Source organism: Martes martes, assembly GCF_963455335.1.
Source record: "Martes martes genome assembly, chromosome: 12".
Lineage (NCBI taxonomy): Eukaryota > Metazoa > Chordata > Mammalia > Carnivora > Mustelidae > Martes > Martes martes.
In genome coordinates, this window is record NC_137900.1 from 93,155,751 (window position 1) to 93,178,190 (window position 22,440).

General features: G+C 64.5%; 2 protein-coding genes across 6 annotated transcripts; one reads left to right on the forward strand and one right to left on the reverse strand.

Moving 5' to 3' along the window:
• The first annotated feature begins 133 nt into the window (after positions 1-133).
• On the forward strand, positions 134-11,614 carry INPP5E (inositol polyphosphate-5-phosphatase E). Of its 3 annotated transcripts, XM_080819473.1 has the most exons (11): positions 134-195; positions 998-2,052; positions 5,778-5,901; positions 7,133-7,230; positions 7,758-7,882; positions 7,985-8,104; positions 8,317-8,424; positions 8,979-9,140; positions 9,221-9,336; positions 9,808-9,944; positions 10,257-11,614. In XM_080819473.1, exons 2-11 carry the CDS (start codon positions 1,244-1,246, stop codon positions 10,387-10,389), a joined length of 1,932 nt encoding a protein of 643 aa, XP_080675599.1. In that variant the 5' UTR covers positions 134-195; positions 998-1,243; the 3' UTR covers positions 10,390-11,614. The 3 variants fall into 3 exon arrangements, with proteins under 3 accessions (XP_080675599.1, XP_080675601.1, XP_080675600.1); XM_080819475.1 differs by lacking the exon at positions 134-195 and having other exon boundaries at positions 1,118-2,052; positions 9,875-9,944; positions 10,257-11,252; XM_080819474.1 differs by lacking the exon at positions 134-195 and having other exon boundaries at positions 1,118-2,052; positions 9,808-9,924; positions 10,257-10,407.
• A 1,674-nt stretch (positions 11,615-13,288) lies between these two features.
• PMPCA (peptidase, mitochondrial processing subunit alpha) lies at positions 13,289-22,406 on the reverse strand. 3 transcript variants are annotated; one of them, XM_080819476.1, is made up of 13 exons: positions 22,277-22,406; positions 20,987-21,189; positions 20,504-20,583; positions 20,180-20,262; positions 19,223-19,317; positions 18,093-18,193; positions 17,403-17,666; positions 16,649-16,741; positions 16,450-16,568; positions 16,262-16,352; positions 16,051-16,113; positions 14,596-14,740; positions 13,289-13,589 (listed from the first exon to the last, which is right to left on the reverse strand). In XM_080819476.1, exons 1-13 carry the CDS (start codon positions 22,348-22,350, stop codon positions 13,420-13,422), a joined length of 1,581 nt encoding a protein of 526 aa, XP_080675602.1. In that variant the 5' UTR covers positions 22,351-22,406; the 3' UTR covers positions 13,289-13,419. The 3 variants fall into 3 exon arrangements, with proteins under 3 accessions (XP_080675602.1, XP_080675603.1, XP_080675604.1); XM_080819477.1 differs by having other exon boundaries at positions 13,289-13,585; positions 22,277-22,371; XM_080819478.1 differs by lacking the exons at positions 13,289-13,589; positions 14,596-14,740 and adding an exon at positions 15,208-15,860 and having other exon boundaries at positions 22,277-22,371.
• Positions 22,407-22,440: the final 34 nt, after the last annotated feature.

A 22,440-nucleotide genomic window follows, 5' to 3' on the forward strand; every position in this document is an offset into this window, starting at 1 on the left:
CCGCCCCCGGCTCGGCCCCGCCCCAGCCCAGGAAGCTGCTGGGTGGGGAAGGGGGGCTGCTCCGCGCTCGCGGGCGTGCGCTGGGTCCTCCGGCCGCCAGGGGCCGCTGCGGGGACCGAGCCCGGCCTTTCTCGGACGCCGTTGCCGGGGAGCGGCCGCAGGGCCGCAGGGCCGGCGAGCGGGCGGTGCGTTGAGGTGGGTGCAGGGCGGTCCCTGGGCGGCGGCGCGGGTGCAGGGCCCGGGGTGGCCCCTGGGCGGGTATGCTGGGCGATCTCCGGGCAGGGGTGCGAGTCTGGAGCGCGGCGTGACCCCTGGACGGGGGCGCGGATCCGGGGCGCAGGTCCGAAGCGCGGAGTGACTCCTGGGCCGGGGCGGGGGCGCGAGTCCGGAGCGCGGGGCGACCGGGAACGGCGCGGGTGCGTGAGTCCAGGGCGTGGGGTGACCCTTTGCAGGGCGGGGACGTGTATCCGGGGCGCGGGGCGACCCCGGGGTGGGGCGGGGGAGCGAGCCCGGAGCGAGGGTTGATCCCTGGGCGGGGGCTGGGGACACGGGCCGGGGGCGGGGTCCTCCTACGCTGCGGTCGTTGCCCTGCGGCCCCGCGGGCTCGCAGGTTCTGAGCGCGGGCCTGCGGCGGCGGAGGCGGCGCGGCGGGCGGAGGGGCCTCCCTCGGGGCGGGGTCTGCGGGAGGAGCGGCCGTGATGGGCACGCAGGTGAGTGAGGGTGCGGGGACCCCTTCCCCCGGCCGAGGCTGCTCGAACTGGCCTCGACCTTTGGGTTGTGGTTCTGCCCTGGTCCTCCGCCAGAGCCCCAGGAAGGCACAGGCCCCGTCCGGCGGCGGCTTCCCGGGAGGAGGCGGCGAGCGACACGTCCGAGTGTGTGTCCTGGCTCGACGGCTGCCGGCCTGCCCCTCTGTCTCCCTGCACCGCAGTGCCATGGGAGCAGTCACGTGTCACGGGGGTCGTGGCTGTCCCAGGCTAATAGCTCCGTTTTCCTGTAGGTTCCTGTGGGGGACGGCAGGACTTGTAGCTTCCCAGCCATGGAGCAACGGGCCCTGCCCCCACCGGCCGGCCCCGGGCCTGAAGGGGAGCCCCCGCGCCTTCTCTCCTCCGCAGCTGCCCGCTGCGGTCTGGCCGTGCATCCCTGACCCTGGGCTTCCCTGGCAGCCCAGAGCCGGAACTGTCCCCCCCCGGCGGCGGGAGAGGGTCGCGGGCTGCCAGCGCCCGCGAGAGCCGGCCCCTGGACTATGCCATCCAGGTTAGCGGGCGTGGGCCGTTCAGGGGCGTCTCCCCCGCAGCCCGCCGCCCAGGGCCATCTGCAGCCTGAAGACAGAATGCTCAAGGGACAGCTTCCAAACATGGGCAAAGACCTCGCAGCCCACCCAGGGTCCCCACCTGCCAACAATGGTCAGGGCCCTGAGAAGAGCCCAGTGCTCGCCCCGAAACTTCCAGCACAGATCAGCAACGAGGACCCACAAGCCAAGGCAACACCCTTCACTCCAAAGCCGCCGCCGCCGAGGCCCCGGCTGGAGCGAGCTCTGTCCCTGGACGAGAAGGCATGGAGGAGGCGGCGTTTTCCAAGCAGCCACGAGGACCTGGCGGCACGCGGCGGGGCCAGCCCCTCTAGGGGCTCCTCGCAGGACGAGGTCCCCAGGCCCCCCGCCCACACCGACTCCCCCCACTGCCTGAGCGCCTCCTTGCAGGAGATCCCCACGTCCCGCAGGGCCCAGGGCAGCGCGGGAGGGAGCCCTTCCTCGTGGGGTCACTGTATCTCCGGGATGGTCAGCACTTCCCTGGACATCCTGCACCGGGACGGGGCCTCAGCCCGGAGCCCCACCAGGCTACCCGCTGTGGACCAGAAGGTGGCCTCCGGTTCCCTGCGGCCGGCCGACCGGGTGGACTCGGGTCAGGCCGACCTCAAGGCCCGCCTGCCGAGCAGACTGTTCCGGGCCCACAGCAGCCTGGGCCCTGGCCGGCCACCGAGCCCCCTGGCCTCTGAGGCCAGATCCTCCTTCAGCCTGCTGGCGCCCATCCGCGCCAAGGACGTCCGGACCAGGTAGGGCCCCAGGGGGGCGGGGGGGCACCATTGGTGGCCTTGACTTTAGCGTTCGCGTGCGGCCTCCACTAGAAGCACGTGAAGGTTTTCTCACAACACTGTGCGGTGTAGAGGTGTGGAGCTAACCCCCCAGCTCCCAGCTCCTTCCCAGAGGGTCACGCCTTCCAGAACTTTCCCTCTGTGTTTCAGCACCAGTCAGGGCCGCGTGCCTACGAAACATGGTTCAGAGGCGTGCGTGACCTTCTCCGCACAGCGCTGCGTCTTGTGTGCTCTCCCTTGTGTGTGTCGGGACAGGCTCCTGGGGCTGTTGGCTGCGAGCCCCACTGGCCATTGGCTCCCATTGGCCCCACAACCACGGAAGACGCTTGGTTTCCAGGCCTTATGGGACCTGAGAAGCTAATGCATTTGGCCTTTGTTACAGCTTATAAAGAACCTAGCCAGGCGCTGCCCCACCCCCGCTGCCGCTGATGTCTCTCCTTTGCGCCGGGGTCCCCGATACTTCTGAGCCCATCCTGTCCAAGCCCACAAGTCTGGTCTTCTCTGGGGTCCTCAGCTGTGGGGCCCACGCTGCGGCTTGAACAGGCCTCCCCTGCCTGCTCCTCCGGTGCCGGGCCTGGCCGCTGACCCCTCTCGACACTCCTGCCACTTGGCCCGGGCCTCTGCTCCCTGCCTGGGCTGGGCCGGTTGTTTGAAGCACACACAGGCCCCGACTTGGGGGTCCCCATGCCACCCACTCCCCAACATGGCACCCAAGGCCCCAGGTGAGGCCCCGGCCCCACTTCCCTCACCAGACTCCTCACCACCACCCCACCTGCTGCCCTCTCCAGTCCAGACCAGGCCGGCACCTGCCCAGCCGGGCAGAGTCCGCAGAAGGTGGGGTGGTCACTGTGCTGGTGTCCGCCGCCTGTGACCCCAAAGCAGAAACCCTAAAACAACAAGACCATGTTCTCTCCCCCTTCTGGAGCCCTCGAGTCAGAGCCCACGGTGTCGCAGGGCTGCGCGCCTTCCGGAGGCCGGGGGAGGCTCCTTCCTGCCCTTTCAGCTCCCGGGGCCCCGGGGGCCCCGGTGGAGCTCCGCCAGGGTCTGCGTCTCTCCTCTCACGGGGGTGCTGGTCGCTGACTCTAGCACCCAAACAAAACCCGGGGCGCTCTCGGGTTGCCATCCTACACTAGCCACACTGCAACGCCCCCGTGGCCAGAGGTCCCCCCGCGCGCTCTTGTCGTCGGGAAGCAGGGGAAGCTGGGGGCGAGCACGGCTGCGCCAGCCAGAACTGGGTCCGCCGCTAGGGTTTTGGGCACGCGGCGCGCTCCGCACAGCCGCGGTCACCTGTGTGAGCACCACGCGGTGCCGAGGACGGGACTGTCGTCTCAGAACCGGCTCCTCGGTTCCCCGCTCTCACACGAGCAGCAAACAGCAGGTTGGTGGGGATCCCTCAGCCCAGATCCGCGTGCAAAGACCCCGTCTCCAGCCCCTCGGCGTGCCCTGGAGCGGGTGTGGGGTGCGCCGGGCTCAGGGAGCGGCTGCCCGCAGATGGGGGGCGGCCACACTTCACGTGAGGACACTGACGCTCGGATTTTGTGTCATTTTTCCGTGTCACCAAACACGGGGTTTTCTTCCCCAGCCGTTTGTAAGTGTGAAGACAGCGCTTAGCTCTGGACTGGCCACAAACAGGTGGGATGTGGCTGAGGTCGGCGTGGACGCCCCGTGCTCAGGGTGATGTGGGCCACAGGCACCACTGTGGCTGACCCCATGGCCTGGCGGGTCCTGAGAGGACACCGTGCCCTCAGGCGCAGAGTGGGGGCTCCTTGGGGGCCCCCAAGGCCAGGAGGCAGGGGCTCTCCAGGTGCCTGACTGCGGGGTGTGGCCACAGTCCCGGCGCGGGGCTGAGGCAGCAGGGCCCCCGTCTGGGCGCGATCGAGTGCGTGTCCTGCACGGCCCAGGCAGGATGTAGGAATCGCTCCTCCGGGCTCCTGAGAACCGCCTTCTGCTCGCAGCGGTCAGCCAGGGCTCGCGAGCCTCGCCGGAGATCTGACCTCCTTCAAAGGAGTGGGTTCCTACTCACAAGACTAAGGTGTGAGGTTTTCTTAGCGAGTTGGGGTGAAGAGTCATCAGAGGCTGGGAAAGTCCTCGGGGTGGCCGTTACAGACGCCGGGTTGGCTTCTCGAGGATGCCGCCGAGCGGGCCGTCCGTGGGGAAGCTGTGGTGCCGGGCCGGGCCAGCCGGTGCGAGGCCTGCTCTGCAGGCCTGGGCAGGGCAGCGTAGGGGGCAGAAGCCAGGCGCGACGGGCTGCACCCGGTGGTCCACCCCAGTGTTCGGAGCCCACCAGACCATCTTCCCGCACCGCAGTGCCCAGCTGCCAGGCCTTGGCACGGACCCCCCTTGGCCCCCACCCACCCGACAGATGGGACTGGGGCAGCCCTGCCAGCTGCCCCGGAAGGTGGAAAGAGCCCTCATTTGCACGCGGCCATCAAGGCGATGGCTGACGAGGGATGTTCTCATGGACAGATCGGCGTACCAGCCCACTGTGGTGTCGCCTGAGTAGGGATAGGACCCACGGAGCTTATCGGGGCACATCTGTAGGAAAGGGGGAGAGTCTAATTAGTGTCTGACACAGCCAGCACTCAGGAGGTGATGAAGCTCCCCTCTAGGCACTGGGGGGACCCATGGCCAGTGTGTACAGCAGATGATGGCACTGGGGGCGGGGGGGGGGACAGGTGGTCAGTGTCTGCTGCAGATGGCACTGGGGGGACTGGTGGCCAGTGTCTGCAGCAGGTGGATGGCACTAAAAGACCTAGGAGACAAAATGACCGAACACTGGTGTGGCCATTGCCTGGATGCTGATTCTGGGAGCATCCTGATCTCCAGCTGGGTGGGAAGAAGGTTCTGGAAGGGGAGCTCCCAGCAAAAGGAGGACCCCAGACAGTTGGAGAAAGGCGGACTCATGCGAACACCGTGCAAGGAGTGAGAGGTTGCAGGGAGGCTGGTGTCGCACCCCAGCGCAGGTGACCAGGCCTGTGTGCGCATGCTGGGCTTGTCCCTGTGTGCAGGAGAGAGCAGCCCGGTGGCCACGGCTAGACAAGTGTGTGAGCGCAGTTTTAGGACACTGTGTGTGATCCGTCGGCTGAGGACGATTTTTTCATGGTTGAGAAACCTGCTCTAATGTCTGCCGAGACATGAAAATTACACGACGTCAGAGCCTGCAGGCCCCCAGTGACACTCCATTCACTGCCCAGGCTCGGCCCCCTCGAGTGGGCTCCGCGAGGCCGCTGTCCCCAGGGTCCGACGCAGCTGGAACCATGCGCGCGCACACTGTGCTCCAGAACCCTTGAAGCAGGCGTGACCTGTGGTGGCCGCGAGGGTGGACACGTCCCCTGCACCTTTCAGGCCCCTGGAGGCCACGGTGAGGTGGAGGGCACGCATTACCCTGGCTGCTGCTGTCCAGGGCGGAGAGCCCAGATGTCCCCCTCAAGTTGCTCGTCTGAGGACGTGACGGAAAAGTTGAACGCGTGCCAGTGTCTGTAGAATGGGGCACAGAGAGGGTTTTCCGAGAGGGCCGTGGACCATCGCGCTGTGCCCCGTCGACCCGCAGGCTCTCGGGAAACCCCAGCTCTGGGAGAGCCTCCCGAAAACGGCGGGGGCCCGAGGCGACAGGTGTGCCTGGGCGTGTCCCCTGCACCTGGGTCGGTCTGTTCGGCTCCTCGACCCCGGCTGCTCGCTCTCCACAGGAGCTACCTGGAGGGGAGTCTCCTGGCGAGCGGGGCCCTCATGGGGGCGGAGGAGCTGGCCCGGTACTTCCCGGACCGCAGCATGGCCCTCTTCGTGGCCACCTGGAACATGCAGGGCCAGAAGGTAAGCCGCCCGCTCCCACTCCCGCTCCCACTCCGGTTCTCTCCCACGGCTGCCGGCCGCACACGGTCTGCCCGGGCTCTCCCCAGCAGCCGGGGCGCCCGGAAGGCCCCGGCCTCACCCGTCTCCCCACTGCCTGCTGGGGGAGGATGTGCTTTTCTGACCCACGTGTTTGTCTGTGGGGGAGCTTGCGGCTCCCAGCAGATGGGCGGGGAGCAGAGACCTCCCTGCGGGCCCCGCCCCCACGCACAACCTCCCCCCCGCCACCCCGCCGCCCCGCCCACACCCCACCGCCGGGCCGGCTGTGGCTGTCGGTGAGCCTGCGCGGCCGGGTCTGGTCCTTGTCACCTTGGGGTCACTTTGGGTTTCGTTCATTCGGCCACCTGGGTGCGGAGGTGACAGTGGAGACCTCCAGCCACTCTGCCGTGACGGCTGCTTTGTGTCCTGACTGCCAGTCGCCCAGGGCCAGACTGCACAAGCCTGAGGTCTGGCTCTCGCTTCAGGGCAGCCCCTCGGACCCCGTGCTGGTGGCTTTCTCGCCAGCTCAGCCGTGTCTCCCCGGGACGACTCACGGCAAGGACTGTCCTTGGGTTGGCGGTTTCCATCCCCTGTATGTGGGGTGCTCTGATTTCTGGGGGCTGGGCGTGGGCTTCCTGCACTGTGGGCGATCCTAGCACACCCCTGGGTGCAGCGAAGGGCATCGTGGTTGTCACGGTGGCGTCACAGAAGGACCTTCACTCCACACCGCAGTGGCCCGGGCTGGCCGTGGGGGACGGGTGCTGGGAGGAAACAGAAGGCAGGGCCACCTCCCGCTCAGGGTTTGGCTGAGTAACCAGGAGTCCGGACAACTCCGGAGGGAGACGGTGATTCTCCCTCGCGCTCAAGGAGGCAGGTGCCCGGGCTGGCGGCCTCACTGTCCCTGGGACACCACCGGGCCTGTCCAGGGGATGGCACTCTTGTCCAGGGCCCCTGAGGGTTCGGAGGCTACACACATCCAGCCACGGGGAGGAGCGCTCACTTCCCGGGCCACGGCACCCCGGCTCCGGGCAGCACCACCTCCCCACCCAGGGCATATCTGGGGGTGCGGGGCACAGAGACAGGCGTGGTGGTAACCAGTTGCGGTGGAGGGAGGCCTGCCTGGATGCGTCGCACGGGCCATGCTGGTCCCTGGGCTGTGGGAGAGGCTGGGTCGCTGGCCCCGCGGGAGCCCCTTGCTACACAGAGTTCCCTGCAGGAGCTGCCCCCGAACCTGGACGAGCTCCTGCTGCCCGCCGAGGCCGACTATGCCCAGGACCTGTACGTCGTCGGGGTCCAGGAGGGCTGCTCTGACAGGTAGGGAGCACCCCTGCCCCATGTCTGCCCAGCCCGTCAGCCCCATGGGTCCCTGGGAACGGCGCTGAGGTGGGCCTTCGGGGCCAGGGCTGCCCGCCAGAGCCGCCTCTGGGCCTGTGAGTAGCTCCGAGAGCTGAGAAAAAGCGAGCATCACTTGCTGATGGAGAGGCCGCGAAGAGTGGCGGAGCCCCGGCTACAGCCCGACCCCTGCGTAGGCTCCTAGGTCTGCAGCGTCCTGGCACTCGGGTGCCCCCCTCAGGCAGCCGCAGGAGGCCCGCCGCGTGCAGGTGCCCCCGACCTAGGGGAAGGGGCCGGGCTCCAGGCCCCCACAGTAGCCGGAGAGCACGGGCCTGGGACCAGCACCGGAGATGGACAAGGCCGCCCGGGGCCCTCGTGTTGCTTGTCCGTCCGCCACTCGCCCTGCAGGACGTGGCCAGACAGCGGGGCTCTCTGAGCTGCAGGGTGAGGGGCAGCGGGGCTGGGGGTTCCGGCTCCCCGTCCCAGGCTGTCCCGGTCTCCGTCCACAGGCGGGAGTGGGAGACGCGCCTGCAGGAGACGCTGGGCCCCCGCTACGTGACACTGTACTCGGCGGCGCACGGGGCGCTCTACATGTCCGTGCTCATCCGCAGGGACCTCATCTGGTTCTGCTCAGGTAGGCGGGCCGCTCTGCTCTGTGCCGCTGCCCGGGGCAGCCCCGGCCTCAGTGCAGCAGGGGCGCGCAGGGGCGGCCGTGTCACCCCGCTCTATCCCGCAGAGGTGGAGAGCTCCACGGTGACCACACGCATCGTATCTCACATCAAGACCAAGGGGGCCCTGGGCGTCAGCTTCACCTTCTTCGGCACCTCCCTCCTCTTCATCACGTCGCACTTCACCTGTGAGTCCCTGTCGCCGCCGGAAGGCAGAGGTCCCGCTACCCGTGACGGTGTCGTCCAGTCGCGCCCGGCTCCGTGGTGGGCCCCGGGGAGGAGGCCGTGGGGCAGATGCCGAGAGCACCCGGCAGTCCAGTGGCTGGGGGGCGGCGAGCACACGGGTGTCGCCCGTGTCTGCAAGCCCCACCGCAGAGGCCCGCATGCTCTGTCCTCCCAGCCGGCGACGGGAAGGTGAGCGAGCGGCTGCTGGACTACAGCAGGACCGTCCAGGGCCTGGCCTTGCCCAAGAGCGTGCCCGACACCAGCCCCTACCGCTCCGACGCCGGTGAGCTCCCCTCCACGTGCTTCTGCTTCGTTCTCTGGGTAGTTCGGTGAAAGTAGACTTTGGGAGCTTTTAAGAATCAAGGTCAGAAAAGTCTAGAAAGTCACCAGGTAACAGGAAAAAGACCGCTCTGAGGCCTGGTGCCGGGCTCCTCACGAGCTGGGGCGGTCAGCCCGTTTGGTGGCTGGTGTTCACGGGGAGCCCGGCCTCGCCAGCCCCGCTCTGCACGCCCCGCTCCCCCACAGGCCCTCCTGCCTCCCGGCTGCCCCATGGGCGCGGCGCCCTGGCAGACGCAGCATGCGTGGGAGGCGCGGGCTCCTGTGAGCACGGGCTGCCACGCGGTCCCCGGATGGCTGTTGCTGTGGGAAGTGAGACTCGTGAACCCGACTGTCGACCCGAGAAGCTGCGGGGCACTCCCCCCAAGGCTGGGGCGGCAGCGCCTTCCCTGGGGAGTCCTTGCCTGTGGCTCTGGCGGGACACCCACCAGACCGGTCCCTGTCGCTAAGGCGGGGTGAGCGCGGGGAGGGCCGGGCTCACGTGCTTTCCCGTTTGGCCAGCGGATGTCACCACCCGGTTCGATGGGGTGTTCTGGTTTGGAGACTTCAACTTCCGTCTGAGCGGCGGGCGCGTGGCCGTGGAGGCCATCCTGAAGCAGGACCTGGGGGAGAAGGTGTCGGCCCTGCTCCAGCATGACCAGCTCACCCAGGAGATGAAGAAAGGTGAGGGCCGGTGGGTGGGGGCGCCCCGCCCCCGAGAAGGCACGGCCTGCGGGGTTGACGCAGGGCTGGGACTGTTCCAGGGTCCATCTTCAAGGGTTTCCAGGAGCCAGACATCCACTTCCTGCCGTCGTACAAGTTCGACATCGGGAAGGACTCCTACGACACCACCTCCAAGCAGAGGACCCCCTCCTACACGGTGAGCAGTCCCCTGGGGCCGGCCCGGCTCCGCGGCTGAGCTCTGGGGCCGCAGGCTGACGCTGGGCGTGCGGGCAGCGCTCTGGGGGCTGCAGGGCCTGCAGGGTGCGGCCAGCCTCCGGCCTGAGCCGCTCCAGGCCAGTGACCACGGCTCTCGGAGGCTGCTGGGGCTGGGGGCGGTGCCCTCCGACAGAGGCCCTTCCAGGGGTCGGCTGCCGGTCCCAGGACGGCGAGGCACTTGCCGCACGCTGTCACTTGGCTGAGCTGTTTGTGGCGGGGCTCCCGCGGTTGGCTCCGGGGCTCAGGCCTGAAGCCGCTGCCTTGGCCTGGTCCACACCCTGTGCCCACACGCCAGTTGGTGCCCTGGGCCCAGGGGAGGGGCTCCAGAGGGTGGGGTCTGACGCAGGGACAGGCACGCAGATCAAGAAACCAGGGGGCGTCGGGACCCCCGTCCGTGGGCTCTTTTCTACAGGACCGGGTTATGTACAAGAGCCGCCACAAGGGTGACATCTGTCCCATCAAGTACTCCTCCTGCCCAGGCATCAAGACATCGGACCACCGCCCCGTGTACGGCCTGTTCCGGGTCAAAGTGAGGCCGGGGAGAGACAAGTCAGTACCCTGGCCACATGTCCTCACGTGTCCCGCTCTCGGGGCCCGGGGCGGGAGTAGGGGAGCGGGACTCCTGATCTGAAGTGGCTGTCACACAGACGACACGCCCAGGGTCGGGGCTGGCCGGCTCTCCCTGACACACGTGCCGCAGGCCCGGCCCGGGCCGCGGAGGGGTTTCTGGTCGCGGACGGTGGCCACGCTGCGGTGTGTGGCAGGTCCCAGTGGCCTGCAGGGAAGAGGCGTCGGAGTCGGCCTCCCAGCGGCTGCGGGACCAGCGCGGCCCCCCCCCAGCTGACGCCCTTTCTTCCACAGCATCCCGCTAGCTGCCGGCAAGTTTGACAGAGAACTGTACTTGATAGGAATTAAAAGACGCATTTCCAAAGAGCTCCAGAGGCAGCAGGCGCTGAGGGGCCAGCGCTCGAGCAGCATCTGCACTGTCTCCTGAGGGCGCCCGAGGACCCTCGTCACCCACGGGGGAGGTTACTTGACCACAAGCCCCTAAAACGACAGAAGGGGTTGCTGAGTGGGACTTCTCCTGCTTCTGGGCGGCGGTCGGACCCATGCTTGAGGCTGACCTGCTTCCTTACCGAGAACCCCACGGGCAGGCCAGAAGACCGGCCAGGCGGTACCACGGCGCCAGCGCCCGGAACGGAGCCAGCCACGCTCCTTGACAGCATGGCCCGAGTCAGGCCCCACGCCCGGCACGCCCCACGCGTGGTCCCTCGGGGCAGGTGTCCGGGTGGGGTGGGGCCCGGAGCGGCTCGCTCGCCCGCAGCTGATGTTGGCAGCGCTCACCTTATGGACCGGCCGTCCCGCTACCTGGGAGGTGCCCTTCTCTGTCTGAGCGCAGGGGTCCTGGCACTGAAGCGGGTGAGCTGCTCGGGGTCTCTGTCCCACCGGTGCTCGAGGACCAAGCCCAGGCCCAGCTGCTCAGGCCAGGGCCCGCTGACTTCCAAGGAGGGAGCGCGCTCCCGCAGCCCCACTGGGACAAGAAGGCCTGGCCTCTGGTCTTCGGGAGGCTAGCCCGGCCCCACCGGCCATGAAACCATTTCCCTGCCCCCTTCTGGTTTTGGTGATTTCAGACCATTTGCATACATGTCGTCAGCCTCAGATAGCGTTGACAAAGCTTCAGGTGTCCCCGCCACACCCCAGATCTCTTCTTTCTTCTGGGGCTGAGCCTGTGATCACCCATAATGGCTCCTAGAGATAGCCTCTGTGTGTGGGAAGACCAAGGGGCATCGATCTAGTCTTTTAAATTATTTATTTTTCCATATTTATATTTTTAAATAAATCCATATATTAAATCTTAAACTCTTTCTGGCCAAAGACTGAGTCCTAGAAAGAGCTCATCTGTACGCTCCGTCCGTCCGTTCTCCTGATGTCTCAGAGGACAAGGTCGTCCAATGGCAGGTCGGGCATACGCTGCGCCCAGCTGCCACCCCGACTGCGGGGCTGGCAGGAAAGGGCTTTTAAGGGGGAAGGGGACACCCCAGACCTGAGCGGAGGAAACAAGGCCCCTTCCGAAGGCGAGTGTACCCACCTTGTGAGCACCGACTTCCAAAGTACGGAGCCAGGCACAGCTGGTCTGACACAGGGGAGGGTCTGTTCACGAGACGGTCCAGTCAACTCCATCGGACCTGAAACTTGTCTGTCTGTATAAAATTTTGCTCAAAGAAACATGCTGTTGAGTTTTGAGTCGTGAACTGAAAATGTCTGTCACAGATTCTCGTGGTGAGGGGCCCGGACAGGCCTTTTCATGCACCTTCCTGGGTACCGTCCTGACGGGACCGAGCGATGGCGTGGCGTGTAGGCATCTGGCCTGAGACAGGGCTTCGTGTCTCTGGGGATCAGGACACAGATCATGGGTCCCGAGTCAGGAAACTCGCTTAAGAGCAGCCACGAGATCTGAGAGGAACAGGTTTCGCTAGGAAAGTCGGGTTAAAATCCCGACGAACGCAGAGAATGCGGGCCGGTCTCCGAAAACTAGCTTCAGGGTCGGGAAGCACGAGCAGGAAGGGGGTTCCCATGACCCAGCTCTCGTGGCCTCCCCGCACTCTGCTTGCGCCAAGCCTCCCTTGGGCACCTGCTGAGCCTGCGGCAGCCACCCTGAAAGCCACGTTGAGGGGGGGCATGACCACGTGCCGAAGGGGGGGCAGAGGTGCCCAGCCGTGATCAGGGAAGGAGCCAGCGGGAAAGCAGGACAGGCAGCTTGGCGCCAGCTTCCGAACAGACCCGGGGGCCTGGGCAGCAGCCAGATGTGGGCAGAGGCTCAAGTCCAGCTGCGCGGGCGCTCCGGCCAGCCCCAACACCCACCCGGGCCTCGGGTCTTCCCAGGCTCTGCCCTCCACCTCCCCTGGATGCTGCCCTTCCCCTGGGTAACCACAGAACGGCACAGTCCACGCTGCTGCCCACCTGCCCTCCAACTCAGGCTCGTCTCCCTCGGCCCCACCCCAGTGGGCACAGAGCCTGGCATCCCCCCCCAAAATGTAGTCAACGGTGCGTGTGTGGGAAAAGCATGGAAACAGGACGGCGGCCCTGGCAAAGTGGATTAAGTAACTGAAGAAACATTTACGCATTGATCTCCCCAAAGCAGCGCTGCCCTCCCGCCCGAGCGGCCGAGGCTGGGCCGCAGGCTCTGTCCCCAGCTGCCGAGTGCTAGGGACCGTGGCGGCCCTGCAGCCACGAGGTGGCCCGCATGGGCTCCGGGGACTCGACGTGCATTCGTGTCTGAGACCTACGAAGCTACCGCACGTCACTGACGTCACGGACCCCGCGGCGCTCCGCATCCAGCCACGCACCCGCGTGGACCTAGCGCTCCTCCACCTCCCAGCAAGCTCCTGGCTTTGCTCCCCCACCGGCCGCCGAGTCGGAGAACCCCGCCTCCCGTCCTGTGCGCTCAGACGCATCTTAAAGGAAAGGACGAGAGGCCTCGTGATACCGGGTCCAAGAGGACGCCCCTCGGAGACAGCTCGCTTGCCCACATCCAACCCTGTTCTAGGGCCGCTGCTGACTAAGACACCCCGTCCTCACGACGGTGAAGGGAAACGCTGTGCTGAGAAAAATGCTCCTCGAAGCCAACCAGAGACTCCTGCCCTGCCCCAGGGCCTGTGGGGAGGCTGGGCGGGCTCACGGGCCCCGTGGCCCCTGTGGGGAGACGGTCAGGCACTGACCGACTGACTATGACTGCTCACCTCCGGGAGCGCAGGATGGAAGGAAGAGCACTAACCCGCTCCCCCGCACCAGTCAGCCTGGAACTTTCCTGAGCCACCAGCTTCTAGCCACGCTGAGGGGAGACCTTTACTCCACTAAGTGGCCTCGTCAACAGCGAAGAACCAGAAGCTCGATGACATTAAACGTGTTCAAATTTAAGAGAAGAGTCCCATGGTTTGCACCGTTTATGAATCTTTGCACTAAACTCACACCCGAAGAAACACGCTGCACCCACCGCCCGGTCGGGCCGCGTCTCGGACGGCCTCTAGCGGAAGAGCCGGTAGGTCCTGGGCAGGCGCCCGTCTCGGCTGGACAGCGCCGCCTGGATGTGCTCGTAGGCGGGCAGGTCACTCAGGTCGCCCAGGGCGGCCACTGCGGGCTTCTTGCGGAGCATCTGCGAGGCAGCTCTCCGGATGTCCTCTGGTCTCACGCTGCCTGGCACAGGGGACGAAAGGACTTCAGGGGATCGGCCGCTTCCCGCACGGCTCTGTCTCTGTGTGTGGCTGCAGCCACGGAACGGCCCCGGGGGTCCAAGGCCAGGCTGTGGACTCCAGACTCCAGAGGGTCCAGATTCCACTGCGAGGAAAGGACCCGGTGAGGGAGCCTGAGGTCAGGGAGGTTTTCTTGGTGAAGGGGAAAGTACCAATGGTTTTAAAGGATTTTCAAATGCGAGACGTGTCGGTTCCCAGAGCAGCCGACACCCCTGTGCGGGGACAGCTCCGTCTGCACAGCGGCCCCGGGAGAGGCCGCAGGGAAGGAAAAGCACCCCCGCCCGGGCTCCGCAGGGTGCGCGGTCACACACGCAGCCTTCCGAGGCGGGACCCGGGGCCTCGGCGTGCGTGGGCACGGAAAGCGCAGCGTGGGAACACGGCGACGGTGACGCGGTGCTGCTACAGGAGACGAGGCCTCAGGGAGAGCGGCGGGCCAGGCGCCACGGCCTGAGGGGCTCCCTGAGGCAGGGTGAGGATGCGCCTGTGGACGAGGCACACGGGAGCTGCCACGAGGTAAGAGACATCACCACGGAACCACCGTCCCAACCCTTGTGGGCTCACGGACCCTCTGAGGAGCTGACGCGGCGTGGACAGACTCGTCCCCCAAAGCGGGAGGGACACACAGAGGAAACTCGAGGACTTCCGGTACGTCACCCCCGGGGGGGCCTTGGCGACCTGGGTGCAAGTCACAGAGGGAGCCCCCCCCCACCCCGGGGAGCCGCGTGTGGAGCGTCTCCGTCCGTTACCTCACCGAGCGCGCCCGGAAGCCCTGTGCGGCGGGCTCGGCCCCTCCGTGAGGCACCGGAAGCCAGAGTCGCAGCGCTGGGCTCTCAGGGACGGGGGGCAGGGCCGGCCCGGGGCGAGGGCTCGGGGGCACAAGAGCCACAGGTCAGCGGGGCCGTGCAGTCCCCCGGGAGGGAGCCCGATCGGGCCGGCGGGACGGTACTCACGGATGAGCGCACACAGCTCGTGCGGCAGCTTCCTGGAGCGCGTGGCCAGCACCTGCCTCCCCACGTCCTCGAAGATCACGGGCCTGGACTCGAGGTTCATCATGAGCATGGACATCAGCTGCGTCTTGGCCCGCTCCAGCTCCGCCTGAGACGCAACCCCCCGCCCCACGGTTCAGCTCGCGACGGCTCCCCCACCGTCGCCCGCTCTCGGCCGCGGCACGAGCAAGACGGATCTGAGAGTCGGGGGCTCCCCGCGCCCCCGGGCAGCTCCGAGGGGACCAGCTAGATCTACCGCAGTCTGGCCTTGAGCCGCGGAGCACATGAGACCGACAACACCGTGACTCCGGCAACTACTGCTCCCAGCGCTTCGCCGGACACCGGAGTGGTGACAGGCGGGGTGGCCGCGCGCTGGGAGACAGAGCCGAGATCCCGTGCGGTCGTCTCCGCGAGGACTCCTGAGTCCGGACGGCTTCTTCCTACTTTTCCTACTGCGGGCAAACACCGAACCCTTACCTCAGACTAGCTCCATTTCAATGGCAAGTATCTCCTAGCAGGCCGCCAACGAAGGCCTAACGTAAATTTCTAAATACGCATTCTTAAAATGAGTTTTTTGAAATACGCTTTTATTAGAAACAACTTTTTTTTTCCTGACTAAAGAGACCATGTGATTACTGCAAAAAACACGGACTGAGCAGGAAAGATCCGCAAGGGAAGGCCGTCCGCCAAGCCTCGTGGGCACTCAGGCCACGCGCTGGGGCTCTCCGCCCAGGCCTTCTACGCACACGCACAGAACCTGCTTATTCGTGCCAGCGCTGGCCCAGCAAGAAACAAGATCTCTAAACGCGTAAAGTGACAAAACCTAACCCCCCAAAAAACAAGGAAACAAAGACGTAGATTAAAATACAAAACGGGAGCTCAGCACGCCCGGTGGGCTCTGTCCGCAGAGCACGCGGCGCTCAGTCTCGGGGCCGTGAGCTCCAGCCCCATGCTGCGGAGATTACTTCAAAAATAAAATCGTAAAGACAAAACCAAACCAAACCAAAAAAGCAAAATAATAAATACACTGGAAGTGAGGGGAGAGCCTGAGAACCACCTGAAGGCACCTGCTCATCCGGTGCGATGTAGCTTTAACTCACACGCTCCTGCAGGGCGGCCGGACACACGAGACCGCTCAGTCTCATTCCTTCTGGCAAAGCCGAAGGAGGCCCCAGGCCAGGCAGGCGTGAGCAGGACCAGGGCAGGTGAGGCAGCAACTGTTCTTGGTGCTGAGAGCAGGGAGCAGGGGAGGAGCTCGGCTGTGGGCCTGGGCCACCCCGGGGGCTGCACCGTTCCGGCTGAGATGCCGGTGGGGCTGGGAGCACGGAGGACGGGCCCACTGCCAGCCACCCCCACACCACGTTCTCTAACCTGCTGACACCGCGGGGATATCTGGAGATGACTCTGTGCTGAACTTACCACGTCCACGGTTCCAGCCATTAAAATAAATTCCTTCGTGAGGATCTCCACCATTTCTCGAACCTTTAAGGAAGAGGGCACAGATGAAGTGCGATCCGGATCTAAGAGCCTCTCTTCCCACTCAGACGAAACGCCCGAGAGCCCGGCTCTGTGTCCTGACACACATGCCGCATAGGAAGCAGAGGCCGCCAGCTTTGGGCCCAGCCCTCACCTGCCGGGGGTCGGCGCTGGCGTGCACGCACAGGAGGCCCGTGTCCTCGTAACTGTGGTGGTACGAGGTTGCATTGTACATCCAGTGATGCCTGCGAGGGACAGGGACAAGGCGGTGGCAGAGTGCAAAAGTGCCCTCAGCTGGGCCTCATGGCCCCAGGGACAGCCGGTGAAAGCAAGTCAAGCTACCTGTTGAGCACGTTGAGGTAGAGCCTGGTGAACATGCCTTTGCCAGGCCCGCCCGCGGAGAAGGAGCCGCCGCCTCCCATCATCATGTTGAGAACGGCAAAGGGGATGAAGTCCTCCTCCTGCGGGAGACGTGAGGGCAGAACTTGGCCGGGGGGTGACGCCAGGCTCCCCGACGTGGTGGGACCCGGCTGAAACTCACCAAGAAGGAACAGCTCTCCAGTCCTATCATGATGTGCGTGAGCTCGGGGAACGGGGCGGGGCCCAGGCTGACGTCGGACATGTCTCTTTCCAGCTACAAGCAGAGAACGAACAGTGCGCCCACACGGAAAACAAGCAGGCCTCAAAAGCCTCTCAGGTCAGGTCAGCCTAAAGATGCTCCATGGGGCACCTGCGTGGTTTAGCTGAGTGTCCAGCTTTTGATGTCAAGGTTGTGAGTTCAAGTCCCACACTGGGCTCCGTGCTGGGCGTGGAGCCTACTTTCAAGAAACAAAACAAAGCAAAAGGCCCCACGACGGTTCTACAGAAACCGCGCGGGAGCGTCCGGACGTTCCTTCAGACACAGAAACGGTCCTGCGGCCTTCCACGAAAGCTGGATTCTTTTTTTTTTTTGTAAAGATTTTATTTATTTACTGCGGGGGGGAAGGGGAGAGAGAGAGAGCACAGAGGCAGAGGAAGAAGCCAACGCCTGCTAAGCAGGGGGCCCGATGTGGGGCTCGATCCTGGGACCACGACCCAAGCCAAAGGCTGACACTTAACCGACAGAGCCACCCCGGGGCCCCTAAACTCCTTAACAAGCTCTCAGCTTTGAGCAAGAACACGTCCTGCTCCAACCCCGGAACGTGTGTCGCGGTAAAGCCACGAACGTGTGGCTAATTCTAACAGCGGCGTGATGGCGCTGAGAACACGCCAAACCCAGAAACTGAAGAGCGCGCACACCCCCCACCCCGAGTTACCTTGACCACGCCCCCAGTGTACTGTGCTACTGATCTGTCCACGTCCACAGCCTTTGCACACCCCCAGGCTGGCCGGGCTCCCAGGAGGTGCTTTCTGGCACATTCCACCAGGTGCTCGTGCTCCACACCCACCCCTGCCAGCACCATGCGGTCGGGGGTGTAGTAGTTTCTCAGGTAGGAATGAAGCACTTCTCGATCAATCTTTACTATGTTTTCTGGGGGGCAGAAACGGTGGAGGCCAACTGTGTTTTCCTGATAAGCAGCCTAACAAAAGAAAGGAGAAACACGGTGACAGAGAGACCAGAGCCCGGTCTCCCCCTCAGCGGGGCCTGCCGTGACACCAGCTGTGACCGGAGAGGCCCAGGGGAGCTTAGCTTTGCTTGGCAGGAATAGTTTCGTGTGCTTATTAAAGCGGTAAAATCTCTCCCCAGAATGAAGCCTCAAAAAAAAGAAAAAAAACGAAACACAAAAACCCAAAAAGCACGTCAACTAAAATGCTCGTTCCGGAAATAGATGACGATCCTGTCCAAGAGTGAGGACATGAAGAACACGCGCGAGTTGCTGGTGCGGGAACGACAGAACTTCTGCCCACGCCTGCAGGACGGCAGACGCGCCCTCCCGACCATGCTGGTGCGGGGCCGGCGGGGAGGGCACTGACGCAGAGGCAGGTGCTTATGGGTTCTCTAGTACCTCGTGAATCATCTCCGTGAGAAGCGGTTCCGGGTCGGGCCGCATGTTAAGGTCCTCCAGCTCAAACTGGACAGCCATTCGTGTCATCTCTATTTCTTCATCTGCAGGGAACCCAGACAAGGCTCAGACCGCACCAGCCAGGAGAGAAATGGCGCCGGGCCCACGCCACCAGGCTGGGCCAAGGGTCATTGGCAGGCAGGCACCAGGAGCTCCTTGGCCTTCGTCTGGGTGGACCTGGGGGTGCTTGCGTGAGTGAGGGGGTCAGCAGCACGGGGCAGGGCCCAGAGACATTGGGCCTCTTCTCGGGTTCAGCCATGAGGCAGCCACCTGGACCGGCCCCAAACCCCGGCTTCTCAGGAGAGGCCCTCGGGCCCCTGACCCACCTGCCCCAAAGGACAGGGCGGGAAGGTATTTACAGAAGAGGCACCACCAAGCATCGCGGCAGCCACTTCACTAGCTCGTCGGAGCAAGTACTAGAAGGACTACAAGGCCAGGCTGACGGGGCCCACTCCGGCCCACCGCGGGCACGGAATTCACGGTCCTGCCACCACCAAGCCGAGCAAGGGGATGGACACAGGCACGCACACCGGCCCAGTGTTTACAGACAGTCTGAGGGGTGCCTGGGTGGCTCAGTTGCTAAGCGTCTGCCTTCGGCTCAGGTCACGATCCCACATCGGACTCCCTGCTCGGTGGGAAGCCGGCTTCTCCCTCTCCCACTCCCCATGCTTGTGTTCCCGCTCTCGCTGTCTGTCATAAATAAATAAAATCTTCCCAGGGGCACCTGGCTGACTCTGCCGAAGGAGCGTGCAACTCCTGATCGTGGGTTGTGAGCTCCAGCACAAGGTGCTGGAGGGTAAAGATGACTTAAACGAGTAAGTAAAAACTTTTTTAAAAAAGTAAAAAAAAGGAAGGACCTAATTTAACTAATTTAACTGAAGGCACAGAATTACATCAAAATACTAAGCACAAAAGACTTTCCCGACCATCAGCGTTATTTCCAAGGAAATCGTGCCAAGTCACTGGCAGCTGCGCGCGTGAGGGCTGCCTACAGTGCTCCTCCCCCGGGCCAGCACCTCCATGTGGCTCCCCAGGGCCCAGCCCCCAGCCCCCTCAGGCCGCCTAGGGCCCACCTGTGAGTCTGGGGTGCAGGACCACGTCAGCCAGCAAGCCAACCACCGTGTCCAGGCCTTTAGAATCAGCAGACACAGCATACATGGTGGTGTCCCTGGAAAGCAGCAATGGCACCAGGCACTGAGGTCAGCGCAGGTGCAGACCAACAGGCGCTGTCCCCTGCCCCCCGCACGGAGGACCGACACACACTCGCTATGTCCCATCTTACAGTGCGACTTCCAGCACGCACTGGAGTGACAGCAGCTGTCTAGCCAAGATGGACAGGAGCCATTCTGAGACATTTCCACGAGCACAGAACCCCTGCCACGGGGAGCCCTTTTATCATATGCTTCCGGAGCATCTGCTGCCCCGACTCACTGGCCAACGTAGTCAACGTGCAGTGCGCACGGCCTTACCCGGCTGAGGGACAGAGCCACACGTGGCAGACAAACACCACCTGCCCCACCCACTGCACCCCTATGTCTGTGGGCTGGCTGCATACTGGATCTCCCTGTTCCCAAAAAGCCCGCTGCCTCTTCCTGGCGGAGCCTCTCCCCATGCTGTCCTGGGCCGCCTCCTCCCCTCAGCCGCTTTGGCAAACTCCCTCCACACCAGTCCAATGACGAGTTTGCTATTGTTCCTTTCCTGACTCCACACCGGGTTGGCTGCCTTCCCCGTGCTCCCACCAGTCTCGGCTGCTGGCTCTCGTGTCCATTACCTGTGGTGCAGGACGGGGCCTGCTGTGTCCCTAGTGCCCAGCTGGCAGTCTCTAGAGACTACCTGGCTCTCCGGCGTGTTCTCTGCTCTAAACGATGCTGCCTACATGCTTCCCCTCACAAGTTCTCCACCCAGCCCAGCCCAGGCCAGGCTAACTTCTCACCACTAAGCCCTACAGCCTCTCCGGGGTGGGTTTCAGTGGGACTCTGGCCAAGGATAAGAACCACAGTTCCATGTGGGTCCAAAATAACCCGGCATACCTTGACGTCTGGCAGTCACAAATACCCCCGTGCTTTTCCAACGCCAGCAGAATTTCATCTTTACTGTCAAATCGATCTGTTGACTAGTAAAAATAAATAAGTAAACCTAAGTACCCAATCCAAACCAACCTCTAAAACACGTTCGAGAAAAAAAACTTGTTTACTATAAAAACATGCGAAATCAAATTATCTTTTAATCTAAAAATCTTTTAGTAGAATTACCTTAGCAACTTAGCCGCTTATTAAAATAACCATTTTAAAGAACATAGAAGTTGATAAATCCTTCTCAAATATAGTCTCGAAGATTACAAATAGGACACTGACCGAAAATGCCAATTTTTCCAAAAAGTGAGCAATTCCACTAAGATATTTTGCTTCGTATCTTGATCCTGAATTAATAAGAACTGGCAATAAAAAGAAAATGGACAGATTAAACCAAACGTTGAAAAGACTGGACTTAATCAAGAAAAACCTTGAAAACGGACGGTGATCAGACAGGCCGACCTAATTACACGAGGATGCCGGTGTGTCCACCACCTGGGCTAGGTCCCAGCGGCGACACGCCATGCCGACACAGACGGAGTTGTGCGCTTCACGTGTACGGTGGGAAAGTGTGGGGTTTCTAGGAAGGTAGAAAGGGGAAAAACCCACCGCCAGTGCGGCACTTCACGGTTCGCAGCTTTCAGGGCCTCTGCCGTCCTCTCCGCCCCCCCACCCCCAGCACGACTCGGGACAGTGCGTTAAGCTCAACAAGCGTGGGGCATGGAGACCAACGGGATGACGCGCGACACCAGCAACAGTACTTACCTCCTACGGTGCAAAATTGTCCGAATTTGTTTTGGGAGGCCACACGAAGCCCGTTCTCCAGCGTGGTGACTTTGGTTTCAAACTTTTCCTGCCCATCGACCGTAGCAAACACAGGCTCAGGCACGCCGGGTAAGGGGGACGAGAGTGGGACGCGGGGGTAGGCGCTGCCGCTGCTGAACCCTCTACGTGCAGGAGCTCCGGACCTAAACAGAGAAGTGGCGCCGTTACACAGACCCGAGCCCCCGAGCCTGCGGTGGCCATCTGGACGCAGGCGGTCTCGTTCCGTCCACACTAACACTCGATGTGCCCCTTTCTGCGGGTCTGTTTCCACACCCCTCCAGACCACACGCCGGGGTGATGAGGATCACCGCTGCTCGCTGCAAATCCTGGCTCGACCCCAGGGCGTTGCAGCAAGTTGGTCACTTCTTTAGGCCTCAACTGCCGTCTCTTGTACAGCAGCGGCCACACCGCACTCTCTTCGGAGCCGTGCGGGGCAAATCTCCCTCTCAGCCCCACGGGTGCAAACAGAAGCCAGACCCCTGAGCAGGCCCAGAAGCCCTGCACGGTGCGGACTCCAGCTGCCTCCCCAGGTCACGCCTTCGAGCGCTCCCCTCCACCCCCGCGAGGCCCCGGCCGGGAACACACTCGGTTCCCCAGCCCAGACGCTCCCGACCTTCCCGTCCGGGCCCGTCCGGCGCTCGCCTGCCCTTCTCTCACCCCGCGTCTAGCGCCGTGGGAGTGCCGCCGCCGCGCGCGCCTCCCGAAGTCACGCTCCCCGCTGCCCCGGGCCCCGCACCGCCCGCCTCCGGCTGGAAACGTTCGCGCGACCGCCCGCCCGCGCTCCCGCAGCGCCGGCCCGCACGGAGGGCCGCCCCCAACGGTGTCCGGGTGGACGCGCCCGCGGCCAGGAAGGCGGGAGAGCGAGTGGCGGGCGGAGAAAGCTCGACGTCCCGAGGCCCCGAGGCCCCGCGCGCTCGGCCTCACAAGGGGGCCCGCGGCAGGGCCGGGCCGGGCGCAGATGACACGTGGCCCCCGGCGGGCCCCATCGGCCCGGGAGGACAGGGCGGGAGAGGGCCCGGCGGCCCGGGAGAGGCCGGGCGAATGGGGCTCGGGGCCCGGACCCGGGGGCCCCGCCACGGCAGCGCCCTCCGCGCCTCGGACACAGGGCCAGGGTCCCGAAGCCCGAGCCCGCGGCGCCGCGTCTGCGCGTGGGGAAGCCAGAGGCTGAGCGTCCGGACTGACGCCCGCCGCCCCGACCCCCGGCCGGCCCCCGGCGTGACCCCGGCCCACCTCAGCCGCGAGCAGCGCCACGAGCCCGAGCCGCGCAGCAGCAGCCGCGCCGTCGCCAAGACCATAGCCGCCATCTTAAGTCCCCGCCCCCTGCTTCTGTCGTCACTTCCGGACCCGCCCCCGACGCCCCGCCCCTACGGCGCCGGCCCGCGGCGTTCGGGCGC